Source organism: Carcharhinus amblyrhynchos, chromosome 5, assembly GCF_965287045.1.
Source record: "Carcharhinus amblyrhynchos chromosome 5, sCarAmb.v2.hapA, whole genome shotgun sequence".
Taxonomy (NCBI): domain Eukaryota; kingdom Metazoa; phylum Chordata; class Chondrichthyes; order Carcharhiniformes; family Carcharhinidae; genus Carcharhinus; species Carcharhinus amblyrhynchos.
The window spans coordinates 60649052-60674794 of NC_137328.1; the positions used below are offsets into that span (position 1 = coordinate 60649052).

Consider the following 25743-nt stretch of genomic DNA (forward strand, 5'->3'; position numbering starts at 1 on the left):
TGCTTGAATGCAGGGTGGTGCAGCTTCTGTTCCTTTCACTCACACTGAATGCAAATCACTCTGCTGATCTGCCCCCTCTGAGTCATGTTACGCTATGACAGTGTACAACTGTAATGGTCCTATGCAACATTCAATTATATGGCCGCAGCCTAAGACTAGGGAGAAAGAGGATAGGGTGGCAAATGTGTGCCTTTCAATGACTTCCCGAGGCATTGATCTGATCATAGAATCCCTACAGTGCAGAAGAGGCCATGTGGCCCACTGAGTCTGCACTAACTCGATGACAGAGTATCTTACCCAGGCCCTCTCCCACACCCTATCCCATAACCCTACACGTGTCCCATAACTAATCCATTTTACCTACTGTCTCCTTGGGACACTAACGGTCAATGTACCATGGCCAATCCACTTAATCTACACATCTTTGGATGTGCACCCAAACAAAACCAACACACACACAGGCAAGCTCCACACAGACAGTCACCTAACACCGGAATTGAACAGGAACCTTGGAGCTGTGAGGCAGCAGTGTTAACCACTGTGCCACCATGCTGCCCTATAATAGAATATCATGAGTTGCCAAGATACTGCTACTTTTACGTCTTGTGAAGTTTTTCCAGTCTTAACTTTGTGGAATATATTTCTTAATTACAAGATGAATAGCTAGTAGTAATATTTACATTTTCCTTTGGAGGACCCATATTGGGCCATCTTTTCCAGTGTCAGCAACAGCTGAATAAGTATCATCATTAGAGCTCACCTGACTCCTCTGACAGATGTCTCTTCTCAATGAAAAAAGCTTTTGTATTGACTTCCTGTCTCATAGCAGAAACTTATAACAGGCTTTCCTGTTATTTGGCAAAGATGTATTCCTCATGCAGGGCCCACCTCAGCATCACTCCTGCTTCTAGTGGTGTGGGTGTGCCAATTCCACCACGCATCCACCTCAAGAGCAAAAACGTGGGCCTGAGAATCAGTTGCAGCAAACGGCATAGCTTGGTCACTGACTCAATGAAGTAAGGGCATGTTTCCTCTAAAATTCTCAGCAACAGTGACACGGTCTGCCAAGTTGGACAGACATAGATATACAGCTCAAGGTACTATTGAACTAGAAGAAATTTTTGTCTGCTTAGCCCTTCACTAACTCATTAAGCTCAATAAAAATAGTCAAAGGGGGTATCATCATCCCAATCTAATCTGCATGTTCTCCCATCAGTAAAGTGTTGTTCAGTAGGAGGGAGTCCATGGCTTAGTGGTATTATTGCTAGACTTATTTATTCTGTTTAATCTTCTGGGGATGCTGGTTCATATCCAGCCACAGCAGAGGTGGAATTTAAATTCAATTTGGGGCGGCACGGTAGCACAGTGGTTAGCACTGCTGCTTCACAGCTCCAGGGTCCTGGGTTCGATTACCGGCTCGGGTCACTGTCTGTGTGGAGTTTGCACATTCTCCTCGTGTCTGCATGGGTTTCCTCTGGGTGCTCCGGTTTCCTCCCACAGTCCAAAAAGATGTGTGGGTTAGGTTGATTGGCCATGCTAAGAAATTGCCCCTTAGTGTCCAGGGATGTGTGAATTAGTGGGTATAACATGTAGGGATATGGGGGTAGGGCCTGGGTGGGATTGTGTTCGGTGCAGAATCGATGGACCGAAGGGCCTCTTTCTGCACAGTAGGGATCTATGAGACAGTAACTGAAGGATTTAGCAAAGAGACATCAATACATAGGAAATAAGTTGGCAAAACATGCAGTGCAGAAGAAATAATAAACAATAATGCTGAGGCCAGTAGAGCAAATATGCATCAATATTATATAGCCATAATATGTGGCCTTCCTCAGAGGTGTATAAGATTTTGATGGGTATAGATGGAGTGAATGCAAACAGGCTTTTTCCACTGAGGCTAGGGGAGAAAAAAACCAGAGGGCATGGTTTAAGGGTGAAAGGAGAAAAGTTTAAAGGGAATATTGGGGGTGGGGGGAGGGCTTCTTCATGCAGAGAGTGGTAGGAGTGTGGAGTGAGCTGCCGGATAAAGTGGTAAATGCGGGGTCACTTTTAACATCTAAGAAAAACTTGGACGGGTTCATGGATGAGAGGGGTGTGGAGGGATATGGTTCAAGTGCAGGTCAGTGGGACTAGGCAAAAAATGATTCAGCACAGGCAAGAAGGGCAAAAAGGCCTGTTTCTGAGCTGTAATTTTCTATGGTTCAAACCATAATTTTCAATAATTTTACTACTTAAATGTGAAATGCCCATATTTCTTTGCCTCAAAAATCAAAATTTGACAATAACAGAATGTGATTTTAATCAAAGAACACCACTAGCACCTTTGACAGAGACCTCATAAAATTAAAACTATAATGCTGAAGACTGGATTTTGTACTGATCCTCTCGCCAGAGTTCATATGACCTCCTTAGTGCTTTAAATGATCCTGTGATATGGCTCACACACCAGACCATATCTTCAATCAGACAAATCTGGTCTCTAATGTACACAATGTGAAAATGGATTTTAACTAAAAAAAGCATTAATGAGTACAAATGAAAGACAAATGTCACCTTGCTCAACATATACATGCAGGATAGCAAATTGTGGGTAAAACTTTGAAAATGAAATGAGATAAAACCAACAACCATCAAAGATGGTCCTAGAGATACTATACATAGTCAGATTTTTGTATCAGAAACTTGAAATGGAACATAAAGATAATTTAACAGCACAAAGTTAAAACCAAATAGAAGGTGAAAGTGCTAGAGAAAAATATTCCATATACTTACCTCCATGGTCTTCAACTCTCCTGTTGCACTTTCACATAAACAATTCCAGCTCAGCACTCTTGATCCTGTTGGGTCTTCCCAGGTATAGTAAGTTGCTTTCCCTGGCTCTAGTTTATGCCACTTTCCAGTTGAACTGCTGATAACAAATTATGGCACTTGTAATAAAAAAGTAAGTGAATCTTCAGTGTTCTCGTTACATTATTCCTAGAGGGATGTTAAAACTGACCAAAAATATATTTTAATGTTTGTATCTTTGCACTTCAAGTACAAGGCACACATTTTAAAACTAACATTCTGAAAGAGAAGAAATGAGCACTTTTATTTGAATTTGGGAAAGTAATAACATATATAATTAATACTGCTAATGAACTACTTAACAGCTGTAGGGATCCAGTCATTTAACATCCCATATAATTTATGTTCCCTCACATTTATGGACCTCATTTTTAATCCCTGCTGTTTGATAGGCAGGAAAGAATTGGGCATTAAAATATCAGAATCAGGCAACCTCACCCCAGTTGCACTCCTTTAAACCTTAAAGTGCAGAATGTTTGATATAAGCACTCATGTGGATGGGGACTTAATCGCCAGACCGAAGTTGCAATCTTGTGAAATCAATTTAAAAGAAAGTGAGCTGCAGGATTCTTGACAGCTGAGCTAAGGCTAACATTCTCTACACCCCACGGTAGTGCTCTCTCTTTCAACACTTCTTGTGCGGGAGGAAAATTAGAAGTGCTCCCCTACGTACTTCACCCTTCTCTAGTCCTCCTGACTGCAGGCCTATAGCTCCCAGTGTAATGGTCAGTAATCCAATTGCTACCAGAAACATCCTTCCCTTTCCTGATCTTATCCTGTCGCCCCTAAAATGTCAACTGACATGTCCAAGCTTCTAATTGTTCACCAGAACTTCCCTCCCATCTCAATATTGCTGTTGGGCAATGAGGGCGGAATATGTCACAAATTCCACCCCACCGAATCCAGAACTGTCATTTAATTTCTGGTCAGTATACGTGTAATTTTTATAACAGGCAGAATTCTCCTACAAAATGAGAAAACTGGAGCGATCAGCTCCGGTCTGTTTGGTACAGGCTGGACTGCAATTGTCCCGTATTTAAATCATTTTTTGGGGAAGTGATGAGACATGTGCTGGTTCTGAGAGTGGCGGGACCTAAACATATCGGTGAGCTTGACTGCAAAGACATCCGGCACCATTTTGAAAGGGTGCCCTGATCTCGGTGCACTGAAAGACCCTCACCTTCCTCCCATGGAGGATGGGACCTCCCCATGTTTCCCCACTCTCTTTCCAATACGGATTGCCAGCATCGGGGCCCTCCCAATGGGTTCCCATTCACAACCCCAACATGCCTCCCATTCGTAGCCCCTCCATCATGTCCCACCCCAGCATGAAGCCAACCAGGCCCCATCCCCTTGGCACTGCCTGGCACACAGGCAGTGCTCACCTGTCATTATTGCACCAGGTTGGCACTGTCAAGTGGGCACTGCCCAGCTCTGTTTCCAATCACCAAGGGGCTTCAATGGCCTCTGAGTTCCCCAGTGCAGCCATTATGCCTGTTCTCTGCTAGTGGAGACCAGTAGTGATTCTCACTGGGTTCTCACTGCATCAATGGAACATCTCAGGAACTGAGAGAATCCGGCACTGAACAGGCCAAGTATATTTAAATGTGACTTTAAATATGCTAAAATACTTTGCACCGTTTCTGAGAGAGATCTGGTTTGTGCCAGTAGCAAGAGACCGGGACAACTGCAAACTGTTTGGCACTGGACGCAAAACCCATTTTCAGGACTGGCGCAATCTGTGCCAGGTGCAGCAAGGCCAGAAAATTGTGACCATAGAATCTACTTCAAAGTTTCACAGCTGTTGAAATATCCTCTATCATTGCAGTTGCAGCACAATTTTAAACTTGAAGGGCAAATGTAGCTGAACAGCCAAACACAGAAGCCCATTTATAACTTGTTGTTTAGATCTTGCTTGGTTATGACTGATCATTGCGTCATAAGGATTAAATTAGTAATGAAGGAGAGCAAGAACAACTTCTAAATTAGAAATGTGCCAACTACAATGTGATGGGATCGCACCTAGCCAAAGCAAAATTACACCTAAGACTGAAAGGAAAATTGCTGCTGGTGGTCTTTCCAACAGTCAATCATAGGACCATTGCATTTAGTAAATATAAGTGCCTTTGAAATTATAAGGACAACATCTCAAATCTGCCAATAATAACAAAGTTGGACATGTGGCAAATAGTGAGGATGATATAAGTGATAGAAACAGGATACAATTCAACTAGCAGAATGAACAAATAAGTGGCAGATGGAACTAAAACAACAAAGTGTGAAGTAATACATTTTCACAGAAGGAACACAGTAGTGCAATATACATTTAATGGCACAGCTCTAAAGAGTGTGAAGATGCAAAGGGGTCTCGGGTTCATTTGCACAGATTATTAAAAATTGAGAGTGATGGGACATATTGGGAGAATAGATAGCAAAGCAGCATTGTGGCACAGTGGTTAGCACTTCTGCCTCACAGCGCCAGGGACCTATGTTCGATTCCCGGCTTGGGTCACTGTCTGTACAGAGTTGCACATTCTCCCCATATCTGTGTGGGTTTCCTCCGGCTACTCTGGTTTCCTCCCACCGTCTGAAAGGCATGCTGGTTAGGTGTGTTGGTCATGCTAAATTCTCCCTCAATGTACCCAACCAGTGTACGGAGTATGGCGACTAGGGGATTTTCACAGTGACTTCATTGCAGTGTTAATGCAAGCTGACTTGGGCACTGATAAATAAACTTAAACTTTAGCGTCTGTGTGAGTTTATTCCCAGAATCCAAAGATATGCAGGTTAGGTGGATTGACCATGCTAAGTTGTTCCTTACCATTCAAAAATGTGTGGGTTAGGTGGATTAGCCATGGTAAACAAGCAGGGTTACAGGGATTGGTGTTGGGGGGTTTGTGGGTGGATCTTGATAAAATGCTCATTTGGAGAATTGGTGCAGACTTGATGGACCAAAGGACCTCCTTCTGCACAGTAGGGATTCTATAATAAGTGACCCTGGGCTCCCTAAATAGTGGTCCTGAATCTTTATAAAGGTCTGGTTAGGCCATTTAGTTCTGGTCACCATGCTTGAGGAAGGACTTGCAGTCCTTGAGAATGTGCAGAGGAAGTTTACTTGAATAGCTCCAATGATGAGGCATTTTAGCCACAAAGTTAGCTTGGAGAAGTTGGGTCTTTCTCCTTAGAAAAAGAGTGAGTGAGGAGAAATCTGTTATATGCAAGTATGCGGGCAAAAGTAAAGCTGTTTCCATTAGTTGACTGCACAGGACTAAGGGACACAAACTTAAGCAAATTCTTGGGCAAGAATGCAGGAGGATATGAGAAAGAACCTTCTTTGCACAGTTTGTGATAACGACCTAGAAATGCAGCATACAAGGGGGATGAAGTGGAGATGATTGTGATTTCAAAAGGAAATTAGATAAAGACTTGAGGGAAATAAACTTGCAGGGTTATGGGGATAGAGTATATTAAGAAGTGGTGGGGGAAATGCAATTTACTAGACTGCTTTGCAGAGAATCAGCAAGGCCTCCTTCTCTGCCATAATGATTTATGACTCTAAGGTGAGTGTGTTTAGAAAAGCTTAGATTTAAGTACCACTAATGGACTACAGTTTTATAAAAAGCTATATTTTCCAGTAAGTCTGTTGATCCTTTAACGGGTACATTTTTAATCATTGCCAACATACCTGGAAATAATACTCAAAATAACTTGAAATACGTTGTTATATGCAATCTAAGTCAAAACCCAAGAGTTAAACATTTCTATAGTGATAACTACCATGAGTAAACTGCAGTCATATGTGCTCATCTGACTTTAAAAAAAATCATATCTTTAGAATGGGTGTACATAGTACCTGGTTAAAAAGTATTGCATGTGGCTTCTTGTTCTTTACTAAAATGTGTCACCAGGTCACTGTCATAACAGGTCAGTTATGCTTACATAATTCCCAAATAAATTGAACTTTATTGAAAATGGTTGCCATTTCTTAAACAAATTCTTGTTATATATGTAATGTACCTCTGACGATATTCAATTGTGTTTGCTTTTGTGTGGTTAATAATGAAGAATGGAGCAGCCCCTTCATGGTAATCCTTAAAAGTCATCACCGTTGAATGTTCTGCCAAGTGCACTTCCACTATGATGCCTCCAAACTATAATATATAGGAGGAAAATTCAATCAAGAAGGAGAATTAAGTTGTAATACATTTTAATTTAATTCAGATAGATGATACACAATTCAAAAATGCAGATACTCCCAAATTCAGAGTCATATTAACTTCTGATGATGGAATGGAGCAGAATTTATAAAGGAACACATATTAAGTGACTGGAAAAACAATGGCAAATAAAGTGCGAGGTCATTCATTCGAAAAATTCTAGACATTTTTTATAGGACAAAAATAATTGTGATGTTTTATTTACACAAATCATTAAAAGCTGGAGCAAAATACAAGTAATATTCAAAATGCTAACAGAATATTGGTCAATGGGGAGAAAGTTATCCTTCAGAGGCCAGTTTGATCAGCCCATACCTGGAGTTTGCATTCAGTTTTGGAGTCTGCATCTCAGGAAAGAAATACTGATTTTAATAAGGATACACCATCGATTCCACCAAAATGATACTAAGGCTTTAATTACGAGGACAGATTGTGTAATGTAAGCTTATATATCCTTCAGTTTAAGGGTTGAGGGATTGAATGATAAAACTAGAAAATCTGGAAATACTCAGCAGGTCAGGCATCATCTGCAGAGAGAGAAACAGAGTTATCATTCTTTCATTACAACTGGGACTTTTATTACAATTGAGCAGGAGTGAGTGGGACATGGACGAACAAAGGTCTATAAATAAGGTGGAAAAAGGAGGAACTGAATGGCAGGAAGAGTTTGGCCTTCTTAGGAATGGTGACGAGACAAGAAAAACAACAGAGGAACAAAAGGTGCATCAAGAGGCGATGTGATGCTGACTCCAAGCAAAAATAAGAGAAAAACCCAAAAAAAGCAAAGTGGAAACTAAACTGAGGGACTCCATTCCATTCTCCCAGTTCCAGCTTCTCTGTTGCAACTATTCCGAATGATGCAACCTTCCCACCATCCTTTGCTTCTTTTAATTTAATACACTGTATTTGCTACTCAGTGTAATCTCCTGTAAATGAGATATTAAACACAGATTGGGTTGAACACCTCTGTTCAGTCTGCAAGCATGATCCTGAGATTCCACGATGTGAAGATACCAGAGTTGGTCTAGGTGGGCACAGTAAGAAGTCTCACAACATCAGGTTAAAGTTCAACAGATTTATTTGGAATCACGAGTTTTCGTAACACTGCTCCTTCATCAGGTGAAAAAGCAGCACTCCGAAAGCTTGTGATTCCATAAAATTCTGTTGAATTCTAATCTGAGACTTCTTACTGAGATTCCATGGGTTTGTAATTTTAATTAGTCACCTGGCTTCCATGCTGCAATGGTTATCCTTGGCTTGTTGTACTGTTCCACTGAATCTCACCACAACCTTGAAGATCAACACCTCATCTTTTGATTAGGCATCTGACAGCCTATCAAACGAAGAGTCTAACAATTTCAGAGCATAAATTCTATCCTCCCATTTTGTTTTCTTTTCTTTCCATGTTTAGGTTTTTCTCTTATTTTTGCTTTCAAAGACAACTATTTTTAAAAACAAACTTTGAACAAAATAATAAAACAAATAAAAATTTCCAACAAAATCATGCATACAACCAGAAAAAAGACGTACAAGCACCTATCAACAATACAAAGAAAACATGTGCAGTTAAAATGCAGGCGCATCACACAATTAACTGTGAATAATACCATGGGGAATCAATTGATATAACCCAAATGTTCGTCATTAGTTTAAGGATGCTTGCATAAGAGCAATTAATTACTTATGTCTTTTTAAAATGAATAGCATTCATGACAATCAGCTAGATAACTTGGTAACTCTTATGTGTCATGCTTTTTACTTCATAGCATTTCTAAAATATTCATACCTTATTGTCCAGATGAAGTAAAAGACAATTTTCTTGTTTGTTGAAGTAAACTTTTTGTGGTACTGCACTGCATCCTACAATTCGAACTACTATTCTCTCAGAATCTCTGGCAGGCCAAAATGGGATGCACTAATTGAAACAAAGCAAGTTACTACATCAAATAAAGAAAGAATTATGATATATTCAATGGCAGGATACTAATCTAAATTATACATTTCATTTTGACCATTCTTTAAATTCCCTTCACACTCAAAATATCAATGGGATTACTTTCCATTAGATATTTAGGCTAACGAGCAGGCAAATCAATGAAAAATTAAATCTATATGGAAACGCATATTACTCAAAATCTATTACTAAATAAGCTGAAAACTGGAAAGCAAGCAAATGTAAACAAGGTACCAGGTCCCTGTCTGGCCCAAAAATCACAGCATTATTTGTTGAAAACAAGTATTAAGATGAGTTTAACACAAGTAAAAGTAGGACAACCTTTTATTTCATGTATAAGACTGCAGGAATAGCCAGGAATGACAAAAATTATTTAAAGTTAGTTCAGCTTCAGTCACATCATAAGCTAATTACAAATATGGAAACCCTTTTGTCCCATCTTAATTCATTCATGATTTAATTTGATTGATTATTTACTATTGTCACATATATTAACATAGTGAAAATTATGGTTTCTTGCACGCTAAACAGATAAAGCATACTGTTCATAGAGAAGCAAGCAAGAGAGTGCAGAATGTAGTGTTACAGTCATAGCTAGGGTGTAGAGAAAGATCAGCTTAACGCAAGGTAAGTCCATTCAAAAGTCTGACAGGGAAGAAGTTGTTCTTGAGTTGGTCGGTATGTGATGTCAGACTTTTGTATCTTTTTCCCAAAGGAAGTAGTTGGAAGACAGAATGCCTGGGGTGCGTGGGGTTCTTAATTATGCTTTGCCGAGGCAGCGGGAAGCGTAGACAGAGTCAACAGCTGGGAGGCTGATTTCCGTGATAATTGGGCTACATTTACGACCTTTTGTAGTTCTTTGTTGTCTTGGGCAGAGCAGGAGCCATGCCAAGCATGCAAAGAATATTAATATTACCACATCACCACAACTGCAATTTACACTTGCTTGTTGAAACTTTAAGGACAATTGCAAATGTTAGAAACATGCAATAAAAGGACATTTGGATCACTGTCCAAGTTAGTCATTTTCTCCCAAGTCATCCGCTTTAACTTTATTTTTCTTGCATTATTTTTTCTCCATATCTTTCAATATTAATCTTTTTCAAGCAACTGATTTTTTAAAATATTCACTATTGATTGAAAAAAAATCAACTTACTTGATCTGAATCAATTCCCAACCACTTTGACTCGCACTCTTCAGCTATTTCTATTCTGTGCTTTGTCCGGTTGATTAGCATATGAAATGGTGTAAAAGTAACGATTCTTGTTAGATTAAAGCTGCTGTTGTCTATTCTCACACCAACCTGGAAAAAGATCATTAACAAATTGAATTTTAATCAAAGAAAATCGTAAAACTTACTTAACTAGTTAATTCATGACTGACAAGTTTACTTTCCTCTATGACTTTAGGTTGTCTTTCGTTCTTTCATCTGTTAAGGTTGCTCACTTCCACAATTCAATTTCAGCTGTGACAAGAGTGACATCTATTCCAAGTTGACAAAAGGCTTCATCGCAGTTATATGATAATAATGTCTTTACTTAATTATTGCATTATGTTCTCGAATTTCAGGCTAATGCAGTTACTATCATCGAGGTTTACAACATGGAAACAGACCCTTTGGCCTAACTTGTCCATGCTGCCCAGTTATTACCATTAAGCTAGACCCAACTGCCCGCATTTGGACCATATCCCTCTATATCCATCTTACCCATGTAACTGTCTAAATGCTTTTTTAAAAAGAACAAAATTGTACTTGCCTTTACTACAGCCTCTGGTAGCTCGTTCCAACCACTCAACGCCCTCCAAGTGAAAAAGCTGTCCTTTTGGACCCTTTTGTGTCTCTCCCCTCTGAACATAAACCTACACCTTCTAGTTTTAGACTCCCCTACCCTTAGGAAAAGATGTTGACTATCTACCTCATCTGTGCCCTTTTTTTTGTAGATCTTTATAAGATCAACCCTAAGACCCCTACACTCCAGGGGAAACAGCTCCAGTTTATCCAGCCTCTCCTTGTAACTCAAACCATCAAGTCCCAATAGCATCCTGGTAAATCTGTTCTGCATTCTTTCTAGTTTAATAATATCCTTTCTATTATAGGGTGACCAGAACTGCACACAGTATTCCAAGTGTAGCCTTACCAATGTCTTGTACAACTTCAACAAGACATCCCAATGCTGTATTCAATGTTCTGACCAATGAAACCAAGCGTGCCAAATGCCTTCTTCACCACCATGTCCATCTGTGACTCCACTTTCAAGACAATACGAATCTGTATTCCTAGATCTCTTTGTTCTGTAACTCTCCCCAATGGCCTACCATTAACTGAATAGGTCCTGCCAAGATTTGATCTACCAAAATGCATCACTTCACAGTTATCTAAATTAAACCCCATCTGTCATTCATCAGCCCACTGGCCCAATTAATCAAGATCACTTTGCAATCCTAGATAACCTTCTTCACTGTCCACTATGCTCCAATCTTGGTGCCATCTGCAAACTTGCTAACCATGCCTCCTAAATCCTTATCCAAATCATTAATATAAATAACAAATAACAGTGGACCCAACACCAATCCATGAGGCACACTGATGGTCACAGGCTTCCAGTTTGAAAAACAACCCTCTAAAACCATCCTCTGTCTTCTGCCATCAAACCAATTTTGTACCCAATTGGCTACCTCAGCCCGGATCCCATGAAATTTAACTGTATACAACAACCTACCATGCAGCTCCTTGTCAAAGGCCTTGCTAAAGTCCATGTAAACAATGTCAACTGCAACTACCCTCATTTCGTTCTTGGTTACCCCTTCAAAAAACTCAAATTCGTGAGACATGATTTTCAACTCAAAGCCATGCTGTCTGTCCCTAAACAGGCTTCTCTAAATGCCTGTATCCCATCTTTCAGAATACCTTCTAACAACTTATCCACTATAGATGTTAGGCTCACCAGCCTTTATTTCTCAGTTTTTTCCCTGCATCCCTTCTTAAACAACATTTGCCACTCTCCAGTCTTCGGGCACCTCACCTGTGGCTGTCGATGGTTCACATACCTCTGCTAGGGGACCCGCAAGTTCCTCCCTAGCCTCCCACATTGTTCTGAGATACATTTCATTAGATCCCATGGATTTATCTACCTTAATGCGCTTTAAGACTTCCAGCATCATCTTCTCTGTAATATGTACACTCCTCAAGACATCACTATTTATTTCCCCAAATTCCCTAACATACACGCCTTTCTCAACAGTAAATACCGATGAGAAATATTCATTTAAGATCTCACCTATCTCTTGTGGATTCACAGATGAAAATTTTTGATCCTTAAGAAGCCCTACTCTCTTCCTAGTTGCTCTTTTGCCCTTCATGTATTTGTAGAAGCTCTCTGGGTTCTCATTTGCCTTATCTGCCAAAGTAACCTCAAGTGCCCTCTTTGCCCTCCTGATTTCTCTCTTAACCCTACTCCAACACCCTCCATATTTTTCAAGAGGCCACTTGGTTCCAGCTGCCTATGCATGTCATATGCCTCCTTCTTCTTTTTGACTAGGACCCCAATACCCAAGTCATCCAGGATTCTCTGCTTCTACCAGGTTCGCTCTTCACTCTAAAAGGAAAGTGCTTACCCTGAATGCTGATGAACACACTTTTGAAAGCCTCCCATTTTCCAGCCATCCTTGTGCCTGCCAACAGACTCCCCCGATCAACTTTTGAAAGTTCCTGTCTAATGTTATCAAATTTGACCTTGCCCCAATTTAGAATTTTAACTTTTGGGCCAGGCCTTTCAATCTCCATAACTATCTTAAAACTAATGGTACATTGGTCATTGGTCCTAAAGTAATACTTCTGTCACCCGCCCTTCCTTATTTCCCAAGGAGGTCAAGTTTTGCCCCTTCCCTAGTCAGGCCATCCACATACTGAATGAGAAATTCCTCCTGAATACACTCAGCAAATTTCTTTCCATCCAAGCCCCTAATGCTTTGGCTGTCCCAGTCAACATTGGGAAAGTTAAGTCCTCTACTATTACCACCCTTTTTTTTGCATCTATTTGTAACCTCCTTACATATTTGCTCCTCAGTTTTCCACTGACTATTTGGGGGCCTGGACTACACTTTTAAAGTGATCTCTCCCTTCTTATTTTTCAGTTCTACCCATATAGACTCAGTGGGCAAACTCTTGGATATATCCCCTCTCACTACTGTTGTGATGTTGTCCCTAATCAAAAATGCAACTCCCCCTCCTCTCTTGCCTCCTGTTCTATCTTTCCTGTACCATCTGTACCCCAGAACATTGAGCTGCCAGTCCTGCCCTCCCTTAGTCATGTTTTAGCAATAGCTATAATATCCCAGTCCCATGTACTCATCCATGCCCTGAACTCATCTGCCTTGCTCATTAGGCCTATTGCATTGAAATAAATGCAGCTTAATCTAGATTTCCCTGCTCTCCGCCCTGCTTTCTCAGACCATCTGTCCGGTCATGTTTTGTACATAAGAACATAAGAAATAGGAGCAGGAGTAGGCCATCTAGCCCTTTGAGCCTGCCCCACCATTCAATAAGATCATGGCTGATCTGTCGTGGCTCAGTTCCACATTCCTGCCCTCTCCCCATAACCCTTAATCCCCTCGCTTATCAAAAACCCATCAACCCGCGTCTTAAAAATATTTAGCGAGGTAGCCTCCACCACTTCAACGGGCAGAGAATTCCAGAGATTCACCACCCTTTGACTGAAGAAATTCTTCCTCAACTCCGTTCTAAACCACCCCCCCTTTATCTTGAGGCTGTGCCCCCTAGTCCTACTGTCCTTTCTGAGCGGGAAGAGTCTCTCCACCTCTATCCTATCCATCCCATTCATCATCTTATATGTCTCAATGAGATCTCCCCTCATTCTTCTAAACTCTAACGAATACAAGCCTAGTTTATTCAGCCTCTCCTCATAGCTCAACCCCTTCAACTCCGGCATCAGCCTAGTAAACCTCCTCTGCACTCCCTCCAAGGCCAAAATATCCTTGCTAAGTACGGCGCCCAAAACTGCACACAGTACTCCAGCTGCGGCCCCACCAATGCCCTATACAGCTGCAGCAAGACCTCCCTACTTTTATATTCAATCCCCCTCGCTATGAAGGCCAGCATCCCATTCGCCTTCCTGACCACCTGCTGCACCTGCAAGCTGGGTTTTTGCGACTCATGCACAAGGACCCCGAGGTCCCTCTGTACTGTCGCCTGCTGCAGTTTTTCGCCCCGTAAGTAATACCATTCCTACCATTATTCCTACCAAAGTGGACCACCTCGCACTTGCCAACATTAAATTCCATTTGCCATTTCCTGGCCCATTCGCCCAGCCTATCTAGATCCTTCTGTAGACTCTCACCACCCTCCGCACAATTTGCCTTTCCACCAATCTTGGTGTCATCAGCAAATTTTGACACCATACACTCGGTTCCCTCCTCCAGATCATCTATATAAATGGTAAATAGCTGAGGCCCCAGCACCGACCCCTGGGGCACTCCACTAGTCACCAACCGCCAATCCGAATAGCACCCATTGACCCCCACTCTCTGCCTCCTATTTGACAACCAATCCTCTATCCACGCTAACACCCTACCCCCAACTCCATGTCCCCTGACCTTCTGCAATAACCTCTTGTGAGGTACCTTGTCAAACGCCTTCTGAAAATCAAGACAGACCACATCCACCAGCTCTCCTCTATCCACCGCCCTAGACACATCCTCATAGAACTCCAGTAAATTTGTCAGACATGACTTCCCTTTAACGAAACCGTGCTGCGTCTGCTCTATCAAGCAGTTCCCCTCAAGATGCCTCGCTATTTCCTCCTTGATGACAGATGTTAACATTTTACCTACAACAGACGTTAAACTAACCGGCCTATAATTCCCTGCCTTTTGCCTGCCACCCTTCTTAAACAACGGCGTAACATTAGCCGTTTTCCAATCTTCCGGCACTTCCCCGGAATCCAGCGACGCCTGGAAAATAACCACCAAGGCATCCACTATCACCTCCGCCATTTCTTTCAGAACCCTTGGATGCATTCCATCCGGTCCTGGGGACTTGTCCACAATCAGTCCCTCCAGTCTGTTGAGCACCACCTCTCTAGTAACAGTAATGTCATTGTAATTTTTATTAATTTATTATTAATATTTATTAATTATTAATGACCTGGATGAGGGTATAGTTGGGTGGATTAGTAAGTTTGCTGATGACACCAAAGTCGGAGGTGTGGTAGATTGTGAGGAAGGGTGTCATAGTTTGCAGGGTGACTTAGAAAGGTTGCAGAGCTGGGCCGCGAGGTGGCGGATGGAGTTTAATGTGGAGAAGTGTGAGGTAATTCATTTCGGTAGGAATAACAGATGTGTTGAGTATAGGGCTAACGGGAGGACTTTGAATAGTGTGGAGGAGCAGAGGGATCTAGGTGTATGTGTACATAGATCCCTGAAAGTTGGGAATCAAGTAGATAAGGTTGTTAAGAAGGCATACGGTGTCCTGGCGTTTATTGGTAGGGGGATTGAATTTAGGAGTCGCAGCGTCATGATGCAACTGTACACAACTCTGGTGCGGCCGCACTTGGAGTATTGTGTGCAGTTCTGATCCCCACATTACAGGAAGGATGTAGAGGCTTTGGAGAGGGTGCAGAGGAGGTTTACCAGGATGTTGCCTGGTATGGAGGGGAGATCCTATGAGGAGAGACTGAGAGATTTGGGGTTGTTTTCGCTGGAAAGGCGGCGGCTAAGAGGGGACCTTATTGAAACATATAAGATGATTAGAGGTTTAGACAGGGTGGATAGTGATAGCCTTTTTCCTAGGATGGAGAAAGCTAGCACGAGGGGGCACGGCTTTAAATTAAGGGGGGGTAGTTATAGGACTGATGTCAGGGGTAGGTTCTTTACCCAGAGGGTGGTGAGGGACTGGAATGCCCTGCCAGCTGCAGTTGTAAATGCGCCTAGTTTGGGGGCGTTTAAGAGATCTGTGGATAGGGTTATGGACGAAATGGGATTGGTTTAGATTAGTGGGTTAGTGTTGTTTTTTTTTAAAAAGCTGGTCGGCGCAACATCATGGGCCGAAGGGCCTGTTCTGCGCTGTAATGTTCTATGTTCTATTGAGACCCTCCAGTCCTACCACCTTTCCATCTCTAACACCCGGCAAATTATTCACGTCCTCCTCCGTGAAGACCGAAACAAAAAAGTTATTCAAGACCTCAGCCATATCCCCATCCCCTATCACTAAGTCCCCCTTCTCATCCTCTAAGGGTCCAACGTTCACCCTAGCCAGCCTTTTCCTTTTTATATATTTATAAAAACTCTTGCTATCCTTTTTTATATTAAGCGCTAGCCCAGCTTCATAGTTTCTCCCACCCTTCTTTATCAACTTCTTTGTCAATCTTTGTTGACATTTAAACCTCTCCCAATCCTCTTCTCATTCTCCCTGTGTTTTATTTCTCTTAGCTTTACTGGACTCATTCACTGAGTTCTCCACAGTCTCTGTACTGTGACCCTTTTTGAATTTTGACTTTGGTTTCTCTGCTTTTCAGTTTTGCTGCTGCCTTTTGTTTCTGTTCCCACTTTACTTCCTTCTGATTTCCTGCAACGGTTCTCATCCCCCTGCCACATTAGGTTAAATGGATTCCTTTCTTGCTCGTACTTGTTACACATCTTTGTCTTCTATTGATCGCAAACAGCTCTTTACATAGCTACACTGATCCTTACACAGCTCGAGCTGCTGGTTCTGCAGTCTATGTTCTTTTGTAACTGAAGGATGAATTCCACGTTAGCCAACAAAATGCTAATTCCCTATCAAAAGGAGATCCTTCTCTGGCCAGAGTCCTGTCGGCAAATCCAACAGAATATTTTCAGCACCAACTAAATATTATATTTTTAAAAAAGGAAATTACATCAGCGTAGTATAGAAGTGATTTAGTTTGAAAAACTTCTAACGTGTTGGTGAAACAAAAGACAAACTGGCAAGGAGGTTCAAGAGCTAGAACATTATCTTTTTAAATAATAGGATTAATGTAATTTACACATTTAAAAAAACTGCAATAGATCACAATTTTCAGTAATTATGTTATCTTACCTGATATTCCTTTTTTGGTCCTTTGCATTTAACCGAGCCATAACTGCCCACAGTGTCCAAAGAAAATGAATCTGACAATTGGCTGTCAGTAATCCTAAGCTGAACCTATAATTTTAAATTATTATTAACACAAGTTGAACTTCACTGTACCCATATCAATGTATTTCAATTAATACATTGTGCTGATACTAATTATGCTCAGCTCTACCATGTTTTTCTACATTACAGTGAGAAATCTCATAATACCAGGTTAAAGTGCAACAGGTTTATTTGGTAACACAAGCCACAAGCTTTCGGAGTACTGCTCCTTCATCAGAATTGTGTTCACAAACAGGGCATATATAGACACAATGGGCGGAATTCTACCTGCATGTCCACCCAAGTTTCGCACGATCCCGTCCAAGGCCAACAGCGAATGCCGTTCTGAGCTGAGCCTGCCCCCAGAATCGGGGCTGGCATGTCGGTAAAACTCCAGCCAGCATGTCTATATATGCTCTGTTTGTGAACACAACTCCCACTCACCTGATGAAGGGGCAGAGGTCCAAAAGCTAGTGGCTTGTGCTACCAAATAAACTTGTTGGACTTTAACCTGGTGTTGAGAGACTTCTCACTGTGTTTACCCCAGTCCAACACTGGCATCTCCACATCATTTCTACATTATAGCAGGGACTTCACTACAAAAGTATATCATAATGCTCTTTATGAACGGAGTGTCAGTTATTACATCAGCAGAATGATTACCCTAAAGAAGCAAGCTCAGAAGGTATTTATTTATGTAACTAGGTGTGTTTTACAATAACAACCTGATTTGCAAAAATCTTACCATCTCAAATGGCAAATGTGAAGGAAATCACAAAATCTAATTCAAACGTGAGGACAGGACATTTACATGAAGTTATGCAAATATGATGCACAAAGCTCATTGCAAGGTTCACAAGGGAAATAACCAAAACAGCAAGTTGATGTTCCTAGATGGGCATGGGTATAAATTTCCCAACTCCATTTCTGGCAGTGACAAGAATTTAAAAGCTTGGCACTTGATTGAAGTTTAAGTGCTATATACATACATATATAAGAAGAATTTCCCAAGTTATTACATTTCCTGTTTAAACTGTCTGCTTATTGGTTTACTGGAAACAGTGATGCCACACAGCTAGATCCAATACAGGAAGAGATTCAATTACCTCAGTAGGGCAGGAAAATTGTGAAGGTACAATAACCTACATTCTGATGTGGGTATCACTCTATCCCCTCTGCCTTCTCAAACCTATTTATGCCATTATCACCAACTAGCCCAGTCCTCTCACCTACTTGCATCTCTAACTATTCATTTACCACTTAACTTCATCCTTTTGTACCTTTGTGCATTTTCCTCATAATCACTCACAATAGTCATGGAGGTTACAGATAGTGTGACATGAACCCAAGATTCTGGTTGAGGTCGTCCTCATGTGTGTGGAGCTTGGCTATCAGTCTCTGCTCGGTGACTCTGTGTTGTCGAGTGTCGTGAAAGCCGCCTTGGAGAATGCTAACCCGAAGATCAGAGGCCGAATGGCCGTGACCGCTGAAGCATTTCCCAATAGGAAGAGAGCACTCTTGCTTGGCAATTGTCGAGCGGTGTTCATTCATCCGTTGTCGTAGCGCCTGCATGGTCTCCCCAACGTACTATATCTTGGGACATCCTTCCTGCAGCGTATCAGGTAGACTACGTTGGCCAAGTTGCAAGAGTGTACCTGGTGTACCTGGTGATGCTGTTCTCATGTGAGATGATGGCATCCGCGTCAATGATCCAGCACGTCTGGCAGAGGTTGCTGCGGCAGGGTTGTGCAGTGTCGTGGTCACCGTTCTCCTGAAGGCTGGGTAGTTTGCTGCGGATAATGGTCTGTTTGAGGTTGTGTGGTTGTTTCAAGGCAAGAAGTGGGGGTGTGGGGATGGTCTTGGCAAGTTGTTCGTCTTCATTAATGACATGTTGAAGACTCTGGAGGAGATGTCGTAGCTTCTCCACTCTGGGAAGCTACTGGACGATGAAGGATACTCTGTCCACCATGTCCCGTGTTTGTCTTCTGAGGACGTCGGTGTGATTTTTCGCTGTGGCGCATTGAACCTGTTGATTGATGAATCAAGCGCCATATCCTGTTCTTATGAGGGCATCTTTCAGCATCTAGAGGTGTCTGTTGTGATCCTCTTCATCTGAGCAGATCCTGTGTATATGGAGGGCTTGTCCCTAGGGGATGGCTTTTTTAACGTGTTTAGGGTGAAAGCTGGAGAAGTGGAGCATCGTGAAGTTATCCGTGGGCTTGTGATACAGTGAGGTGCTGAGGTGACCATCCTTAATGGAGGTGTGCGTGTCCAAGAATGCAACCGATCCAGAGAGTCGTCCATGGTGAGTCTGATGGTGGGATGGAACTTGATGTCATCATATAGTTGTTTCAGTAATTGTTCACCATGAGTACAAAGGAAGAAAATGTCACTGATGTATCTAGTATATAGCAGTGCGGTGAAGAAGTCTTGTTCGAGCCTGTGCATGAAGACGTTGGCATATTGAGGTGTGAATTTGGTCCCCGTGGCTGTTCCGTGTGTCTGGATGAAGAACTGGTTATTTAAGGTAAAGGCATTGTGGTCCAGGATGAAGCGGATGAGTTGTAAAATTCCATCTGGAAACTGGCAGTTGTCAGCGTTGAGTATTAAGGCAGTTTGCAGCAATGCCATCATCGTGGGGGATGCTGGTGTAGAGTGCCGAGACATCCATTGTGACGAGGAGTGCTTCTGGTTCAACTGCTCCATGTGTGCTGAGTTTTTGTAGGGAGTCCGTAGTGTTGCGACAAAAGCTGGGGTTTTTTTGTACAATGGGTTTCAGGATGCCCTCGACATAACCGGAGAGGTTCTCGCGCAGGGTCCCATTGCCTGATATGATGGGATGGCCGGGTGTGTTTGCCTTTGTATCTTTGGGAGGCAGTAGAGATCTCCAATGCGGAGAGTACATGGGATGAGAGCACGAGAGTGCTCTGAAGGTCCCGATCAAAGATTTTGATCAGAGTGTTGAGTTGACGGACATGTTCTGTGGTTGGATCTGTGGATAACTGTCTCTAGTGTTCCTCATTGTTCAGTTGTCGGTACACCTCTTTGCAGTAATCCGTTCTGTTCAGTATGACGATGGCTCCTCCTTTGCTGGTTTGATGACAATGTTGCTGTTGGTCTTGAGAGCGTGGATGGCACTGTGCTGTGCTTGGGTGATGTACGGGGCTGTCTTGTGAGTGCGGCCGATGAATTTGGCATTGATGCATCTCCTGACGGCCTGGGCATACATGTCAAGTCGAGGGCAGCGGCCTTCCGGAGGAGTCCAATTCGACTCTTTTCTCTTCGGTTGCTGCACTGCAAATAAACCTGTTGGACTTTAACCTGATGTTGTGAAACTTCTTACTGTGTTTACCCCAGTCCAACACCGGCATCTCCACATCGAAGTTAAACAGTGTCAGACTGCATGGCAGTGAGAGATAGAGAATGGGGTTAGCTGGCTGGCTACCTGCTAAAAGGATCAAATGTCAAACAGCCATGTGGCATACAATACTCATTCATGCTGATGATGCCACCGGCCACTGTAATATGATTCATGTGCAAATGATAGCTTCATTCATGCCTTTTATTTCCCAGGTGGTGTTCAGGTATCCAGCAAATACTGGAACTGGTCATCTGTGATGGTGATTATTATAAGTGTTCACTCCTTTTGAGAATGTGTCATCACAAGACATAGGCAGAGTTCGGAGATTCGCACTTCCATAGGACAACTTGGGTTTTTCATACTAACTCATATTTCAGTGAGTAAGAATGGATGGTGCAGGACTCTCCACGTTCTGCTCAACTGCATGCACATGCTGTACCCTGTGGCCTAAGACAAAAGTTGCTTCTTGGGCTGCAACTAAGAACACGTGATGCACTGACAACATTTCCAAGTGCACAATGTCCCACTGCAGCAAGAATGGAGGAGATTGCCTCAGTGTGATGTGCAGGTCTTTGTGATGATTTTTTCCTCCATGGAAGGAAGTGTCAAATTGCATAGAATATCAAAGCCAGCAAAGACATGTATACATACAGGGCTTCACCAATGACTGGCACAATTGGTTGTGACCCTGAAGGAAGTTAAAGTCACTCATTTAAAGGATCATCTGACCAGCAAATGCATGCTTGCTACATAGATCTAGAGAATTCATTTCAGTCGAAAATATCAGGCTTGGTTTACTTAAGTGTAAATGTTTTCAATGTTTTTCTGGAATGTCCATAGTCAGAGCTGTTTCTTACCACTGACCACAAGTGGCACTCAATTGAGCATTAACATGTTTTCAAGATCTTAACATAGAGGAGCTGTGTAGTCGTAGAATATTTTCTTCAGGACGCAACAGGAGAGGCAGGAAGAGCATACATGAGGTTCAATAAAGAATTTCTCTGTGCTCTCTTTTGGGCTGTGTCGACCAGGTGTGGGCAACTAATGCCAGGGAGAAAAGAGTTCCCTTCATCAAACATGCAGCAGGAGGCTACAATTGGTCTTATGTTCGGACTTGGATGCAATGCCTGAAATGACTCAAAGACCTCCTGAGGTCGACTGGAGAAGACAGAACTCGTTACATGCATTCTTGTGCCAGCAAGCTTCAGGGTAGCCTCAGGGGTGGGAAGGGAAAGACTGTATGCCTCAGGAAGGCACACAGCATCTTGGATGCCAAGTATGTGTAGATCATACATTTCCCGTTTGCTTACAGGTGGGATGACATCAATGAATTTAATAGATTTAGTCTTGCAATGTTACTCCTGGATAGCAATTTTCTTAAAAAAATTGCTAAGTGTCAGATTTTGAGTGAAAATTGGCATGCTTCTCCCCAGAAACACAGCCAGGCTTTCATTTCATTTTCTGACACTGTCAAAAAAGTAGGGGGATGTGTTTTGCACGATCATTCTTGAGGGGTGGGGTCTAAAAACACTGGCAACTCGTGTTCCACATCCTTACTGGAGGACATGTCTTCCCATGTTTTTCCTGGTAAGAAGGCGGAGGTAGTGAGTTGAAACTCAGGGTTCAGCTAGAGAGTTTAAACCAGCCCTAACAAGCTAATGGTTTAAAAAAATGAGAAACCCACCTGAGGTGAAACACACTCATCAAGGTTTTATTGCTCACACCATGTATTACTGGAGTCAACTGATACATTAACAAGGTTAAGTATCCCATTTGATTAAACTTGAATAATGCAGGAGGGCCGATTTCCAGCCCTGTCCACCTGCTATATTATCCCAATTGAATGCAATGTTGTTGAGAATGTGACTTCACATCATGGTACCCAATAATAATCGTGCAGCATATATCACTGTCATTTTTGCACGATATTATCCAATTCATTATTCTTTGCTTACTCTTTCGTCTTGTCCTTTTTTAGTTGTTGGTTGGCAAGTGCCATTTTCAGTTGTGATGATGATGATGAATGGAATGACATAAATTGTCACTGAGTACTGGCTGCTGCTGCTGTGTTATCCACCATGCAAACAGTCTCTCATCCATTGACTCTGTCTACACTTCCCACTGCCTCAGCAAAACGGCCAGCATAATTAAGGACCCCATGCAACCCGGACATTCTCTCTTCCGCCTTCTTCCAGTGGGAAAAAGATACAAAAGTCTGAAGTCATGTACCAACCAATTCAAGAACAACTTCTTCTCTGCTGCTGTCAGACTTTTGAATGGATTTACCTTGCATTAAGCTGATCTTTCTCTACACCCTAGCTATGATTGTAACACAATATTCTGCACTCTCTCCTTTCCTTCTCCATGAATGGTATGTTTTATCTGTATAGCATGCAAGAAACAATACTTTTCACTATGTTAATACATGTGACAATAATAAATCAAATCAAATAATGGCTTCTGTTCGAAACTGCTTTGTTTCACTGACAATGTCAGGAGGGAACTGGGTGAAGGGATTGCACTAGCAGCTTTTACACATTGTGGTGTAATCCAATTGACCCTCAGAATAACGAAGACATCCTGGATGGCATGGTTGTAGCTGCATTTCCTGTATCAACTCCTGTGACTTTAAACTTCCCCCAAACGGCCAGCACCTCTTGGATTCCCTACAGACTGAAGAGGCTCTATGCTTTGCGTCCAGTTCCTAATGCAATATTAAATTTCATGACTGCACAATTATCATGTTGGAGATCTTGGCTCATGCACATAGCAGAGTGTTTCCAGCTCTTTCTAGGCATGCAAATCACAATTTTATTACATTGATGGTTTGTTTGATAAAGCATTTGGTGGTAATATGGTATTACTTCTATTGCTCCTGGGCCTCAGTCTTCACTTTTTTGAATGGCACCATATAGCCCATGTTTGAAAAGAGTTTGAGTTTCCAGTATCTTACCAGTAACTCTGAGAAGCAGAGACCAGGTGAGGTCAGACCACTACAGAACAAAGGCAGCAAGGCAGGAAATTTGTGCATACTTGCTTGATCATCTTTTGTGGTTGCACACTAACTGTACATTGATGGAGTAGAAGTCCTTCTGGTTGGCCATGATCACCCTTGTGATCTGGTTGTTCAGCCAATAATGCACTGTACCTATAGGAAGACAGCTGAGTGGATGCTCAGATTTCCTGCTCTCTCTGACTGACAACACCTCTGTCAAAGTTTTCATAATTGACAGCCTCGCCACAAACCATTGGTCACCTATCTTTCTACCTTTGAATTTGTGGAATGCCAATGAGATATCCTGGAAATGTCTTTAGTAGAGTACTGAAAGAATCTGGAGGTAAAAAAAACTGTGGGTGCTTGGGAATTGCCAGACACTGGTAAAACATCATTAAGAGATCCCGTTGGCAGAGGTTAGGTTCCAGCAGGCTGAAAATATGTCATCTGAAGCAATACCCTGTGCCTCCTGAGACACTGGAAGATCTTGAGGAAATCTTGGGTGGCATGGTCTCATAACACCAGGGACCCAAGTTCAATTCCGGCCTCGGGTGACTGTCTGTGTGGAGTTTGCACATTTGCTCCTTGTCTGCGTGGGTTTCCTCCAGGTGCTCTGGTTTCCTCCTACACTCCAAAGATGTGTGGATTAGGTTGACTGGCCATGCTAAATTGACTCTTAGTGTCGGGGGATTAGCAGGGAAAATATTGGGGTTATGGGAATAGTGCCTGGGTGGGATTGTGGTTGGTGCAGACTCGATGAGCCGAATGGCCTCTTTCTACACTGTGGGGAATCTATGTATCTATGAAATAGACGTGTACAAGGTATGGCCTCCAAGGAGCTGTACCCCTCTGCTGACTACTTCTCTTAGGTGGCATGCTACCTGCAGGCAGGTTTATAAAATTGTTTCGTGGCATGTGGGTCATTTGTTGCCCATCCCTAACTGCCTTTGAGGGGGCATTTTCAGAGTCAACCATATTGGAATGGATTTTTTTCAGGGCACCGTGGCTCACTGTCTTGCATGGTATTGCATATATTCCAGTCACTGGCTTTTGCAAACTTAAGTAGTGCCACGATCACAACGTTGAAGACTTGGAAGCAGGAGCTGCCATCTTTTGTCCCTTTGCACAATACAATCACACATTCATCTTACTTCACAGCTTCCTCCCACTTCAAAATCTTTAACATCTCCTGGTGGAATAGATTTGGAGTCACATGAAGATGAGGTAAAAGCGACTGATGTTCTTCCCTCAAGAACCAGATGGGGTTTTGCAATAAATCAACGATGGTTTCATGGTCACCATTAGACTTTAAATCCTAATTTTTATTGAATTCAAATTTCACCATCGGCTGTGGTGGAATTCAAACCCAGGTCCCCATAAAATTACCATGTCTCTGGATTACCAGTCAACTGACAATGCCAAGATGCTACACCACTGCTGATTATCTTGATCCTCATCTGAGGTCCAATGTCACAGAGCATAAGCAGCGCACATTCTGATTTGATAGATTAGACCTCTAAATGTTGCACCACTCCACTGTCAATGAGATATCGAAGCTACATTACATAATCTTTCAGCACAAGTATTGTGAACAATCTCTTTTTTCACAGATAAAAAAAAGCTGTAAACATTTAATTGTTGGCATAGCTCTCTGACATGGCACCAGCCCACCTCATCTCCTCCTCCATTTGACAGCATGCTCTCTATTTTCACCAGCAAGTCTGGGAAATCCACTGGACCATGGACCCAAAGAGATAATGCAAAATCCATGTCAATATTACTCACGTTGAGCAATTACCACATGTAAATTCAAAATCCACTTCTCCAGAGAAGGTTGCATCTACACAGCCTAATGCACTGAAGTAAAATGCTGAAGTCGGCAAGTTGAAGCTGACTTCATAGAATCTACAGAATCCCCACTGTGCAGAAAGAGGCCATTCAGTCCATTGATTCTGCACTGACCACAATCCCACCCAGGCCCCATCCTGATAACCCCGAGCTTTGCCTTGATGTACTGACATTTTTTTCCAATTTAATCTGTGAAGGAATTCATAGTTTTAAAGCTTGTGTTTTTGAGAGAAACTCAAATAGAAAGGGAAACTGAAAAGGAAAGCTGACAAAGGGAATTGTCACTCCTAGTTTCTAAGGATACAAACACTGAAACGGAGACTAGAAACCCAAACTTCTTATAAAAGGACAAGAGCCATCAAAGTTTA

At 42.2% G+C, this 25743-nt stretch overlaps 1 protein-coding gene across 4 annotated transcripts in view; it reads right to left on the reverse strand.

Moving 5' to 3' along the window:
* Window positions 1-25743, reverse strand: part of vps13a (vacuolar protein sorting 13 homolog A) — a 405759-nt gene that overhangs the window by 102722 nt on the left and 277294 nt on the right. For 3 of the 4 annotated variants that reach the window (XM_080188886.1, XM_080188883.1, XM_080188885.1), the window contains 5 exons: window positions 17094-17198; window positions 10176-10322; window positions 8851-8979; window positions 6865-6998; window positions 2773-2908 (listed from right to left, as the gene is read on the reverse strand). In XM_080188886.1, coding sequence (XP_080045012.1) covers window positions 2773-2908; window positions 6865-6998; window positions 8851-8979; window positions 10176-10322; window positions 17094-17198 — 651 coding nt within the window. The remainder of the gene's footprint in view (window positions 1-2772; window positions 2909-6864; window positions 6999-8850; window positions 8980-10175; window positions 10323-17093; window positions 17199-25743) is intronic. The other variant, XM_080188884.1, reaches the window with a different exon arrangement.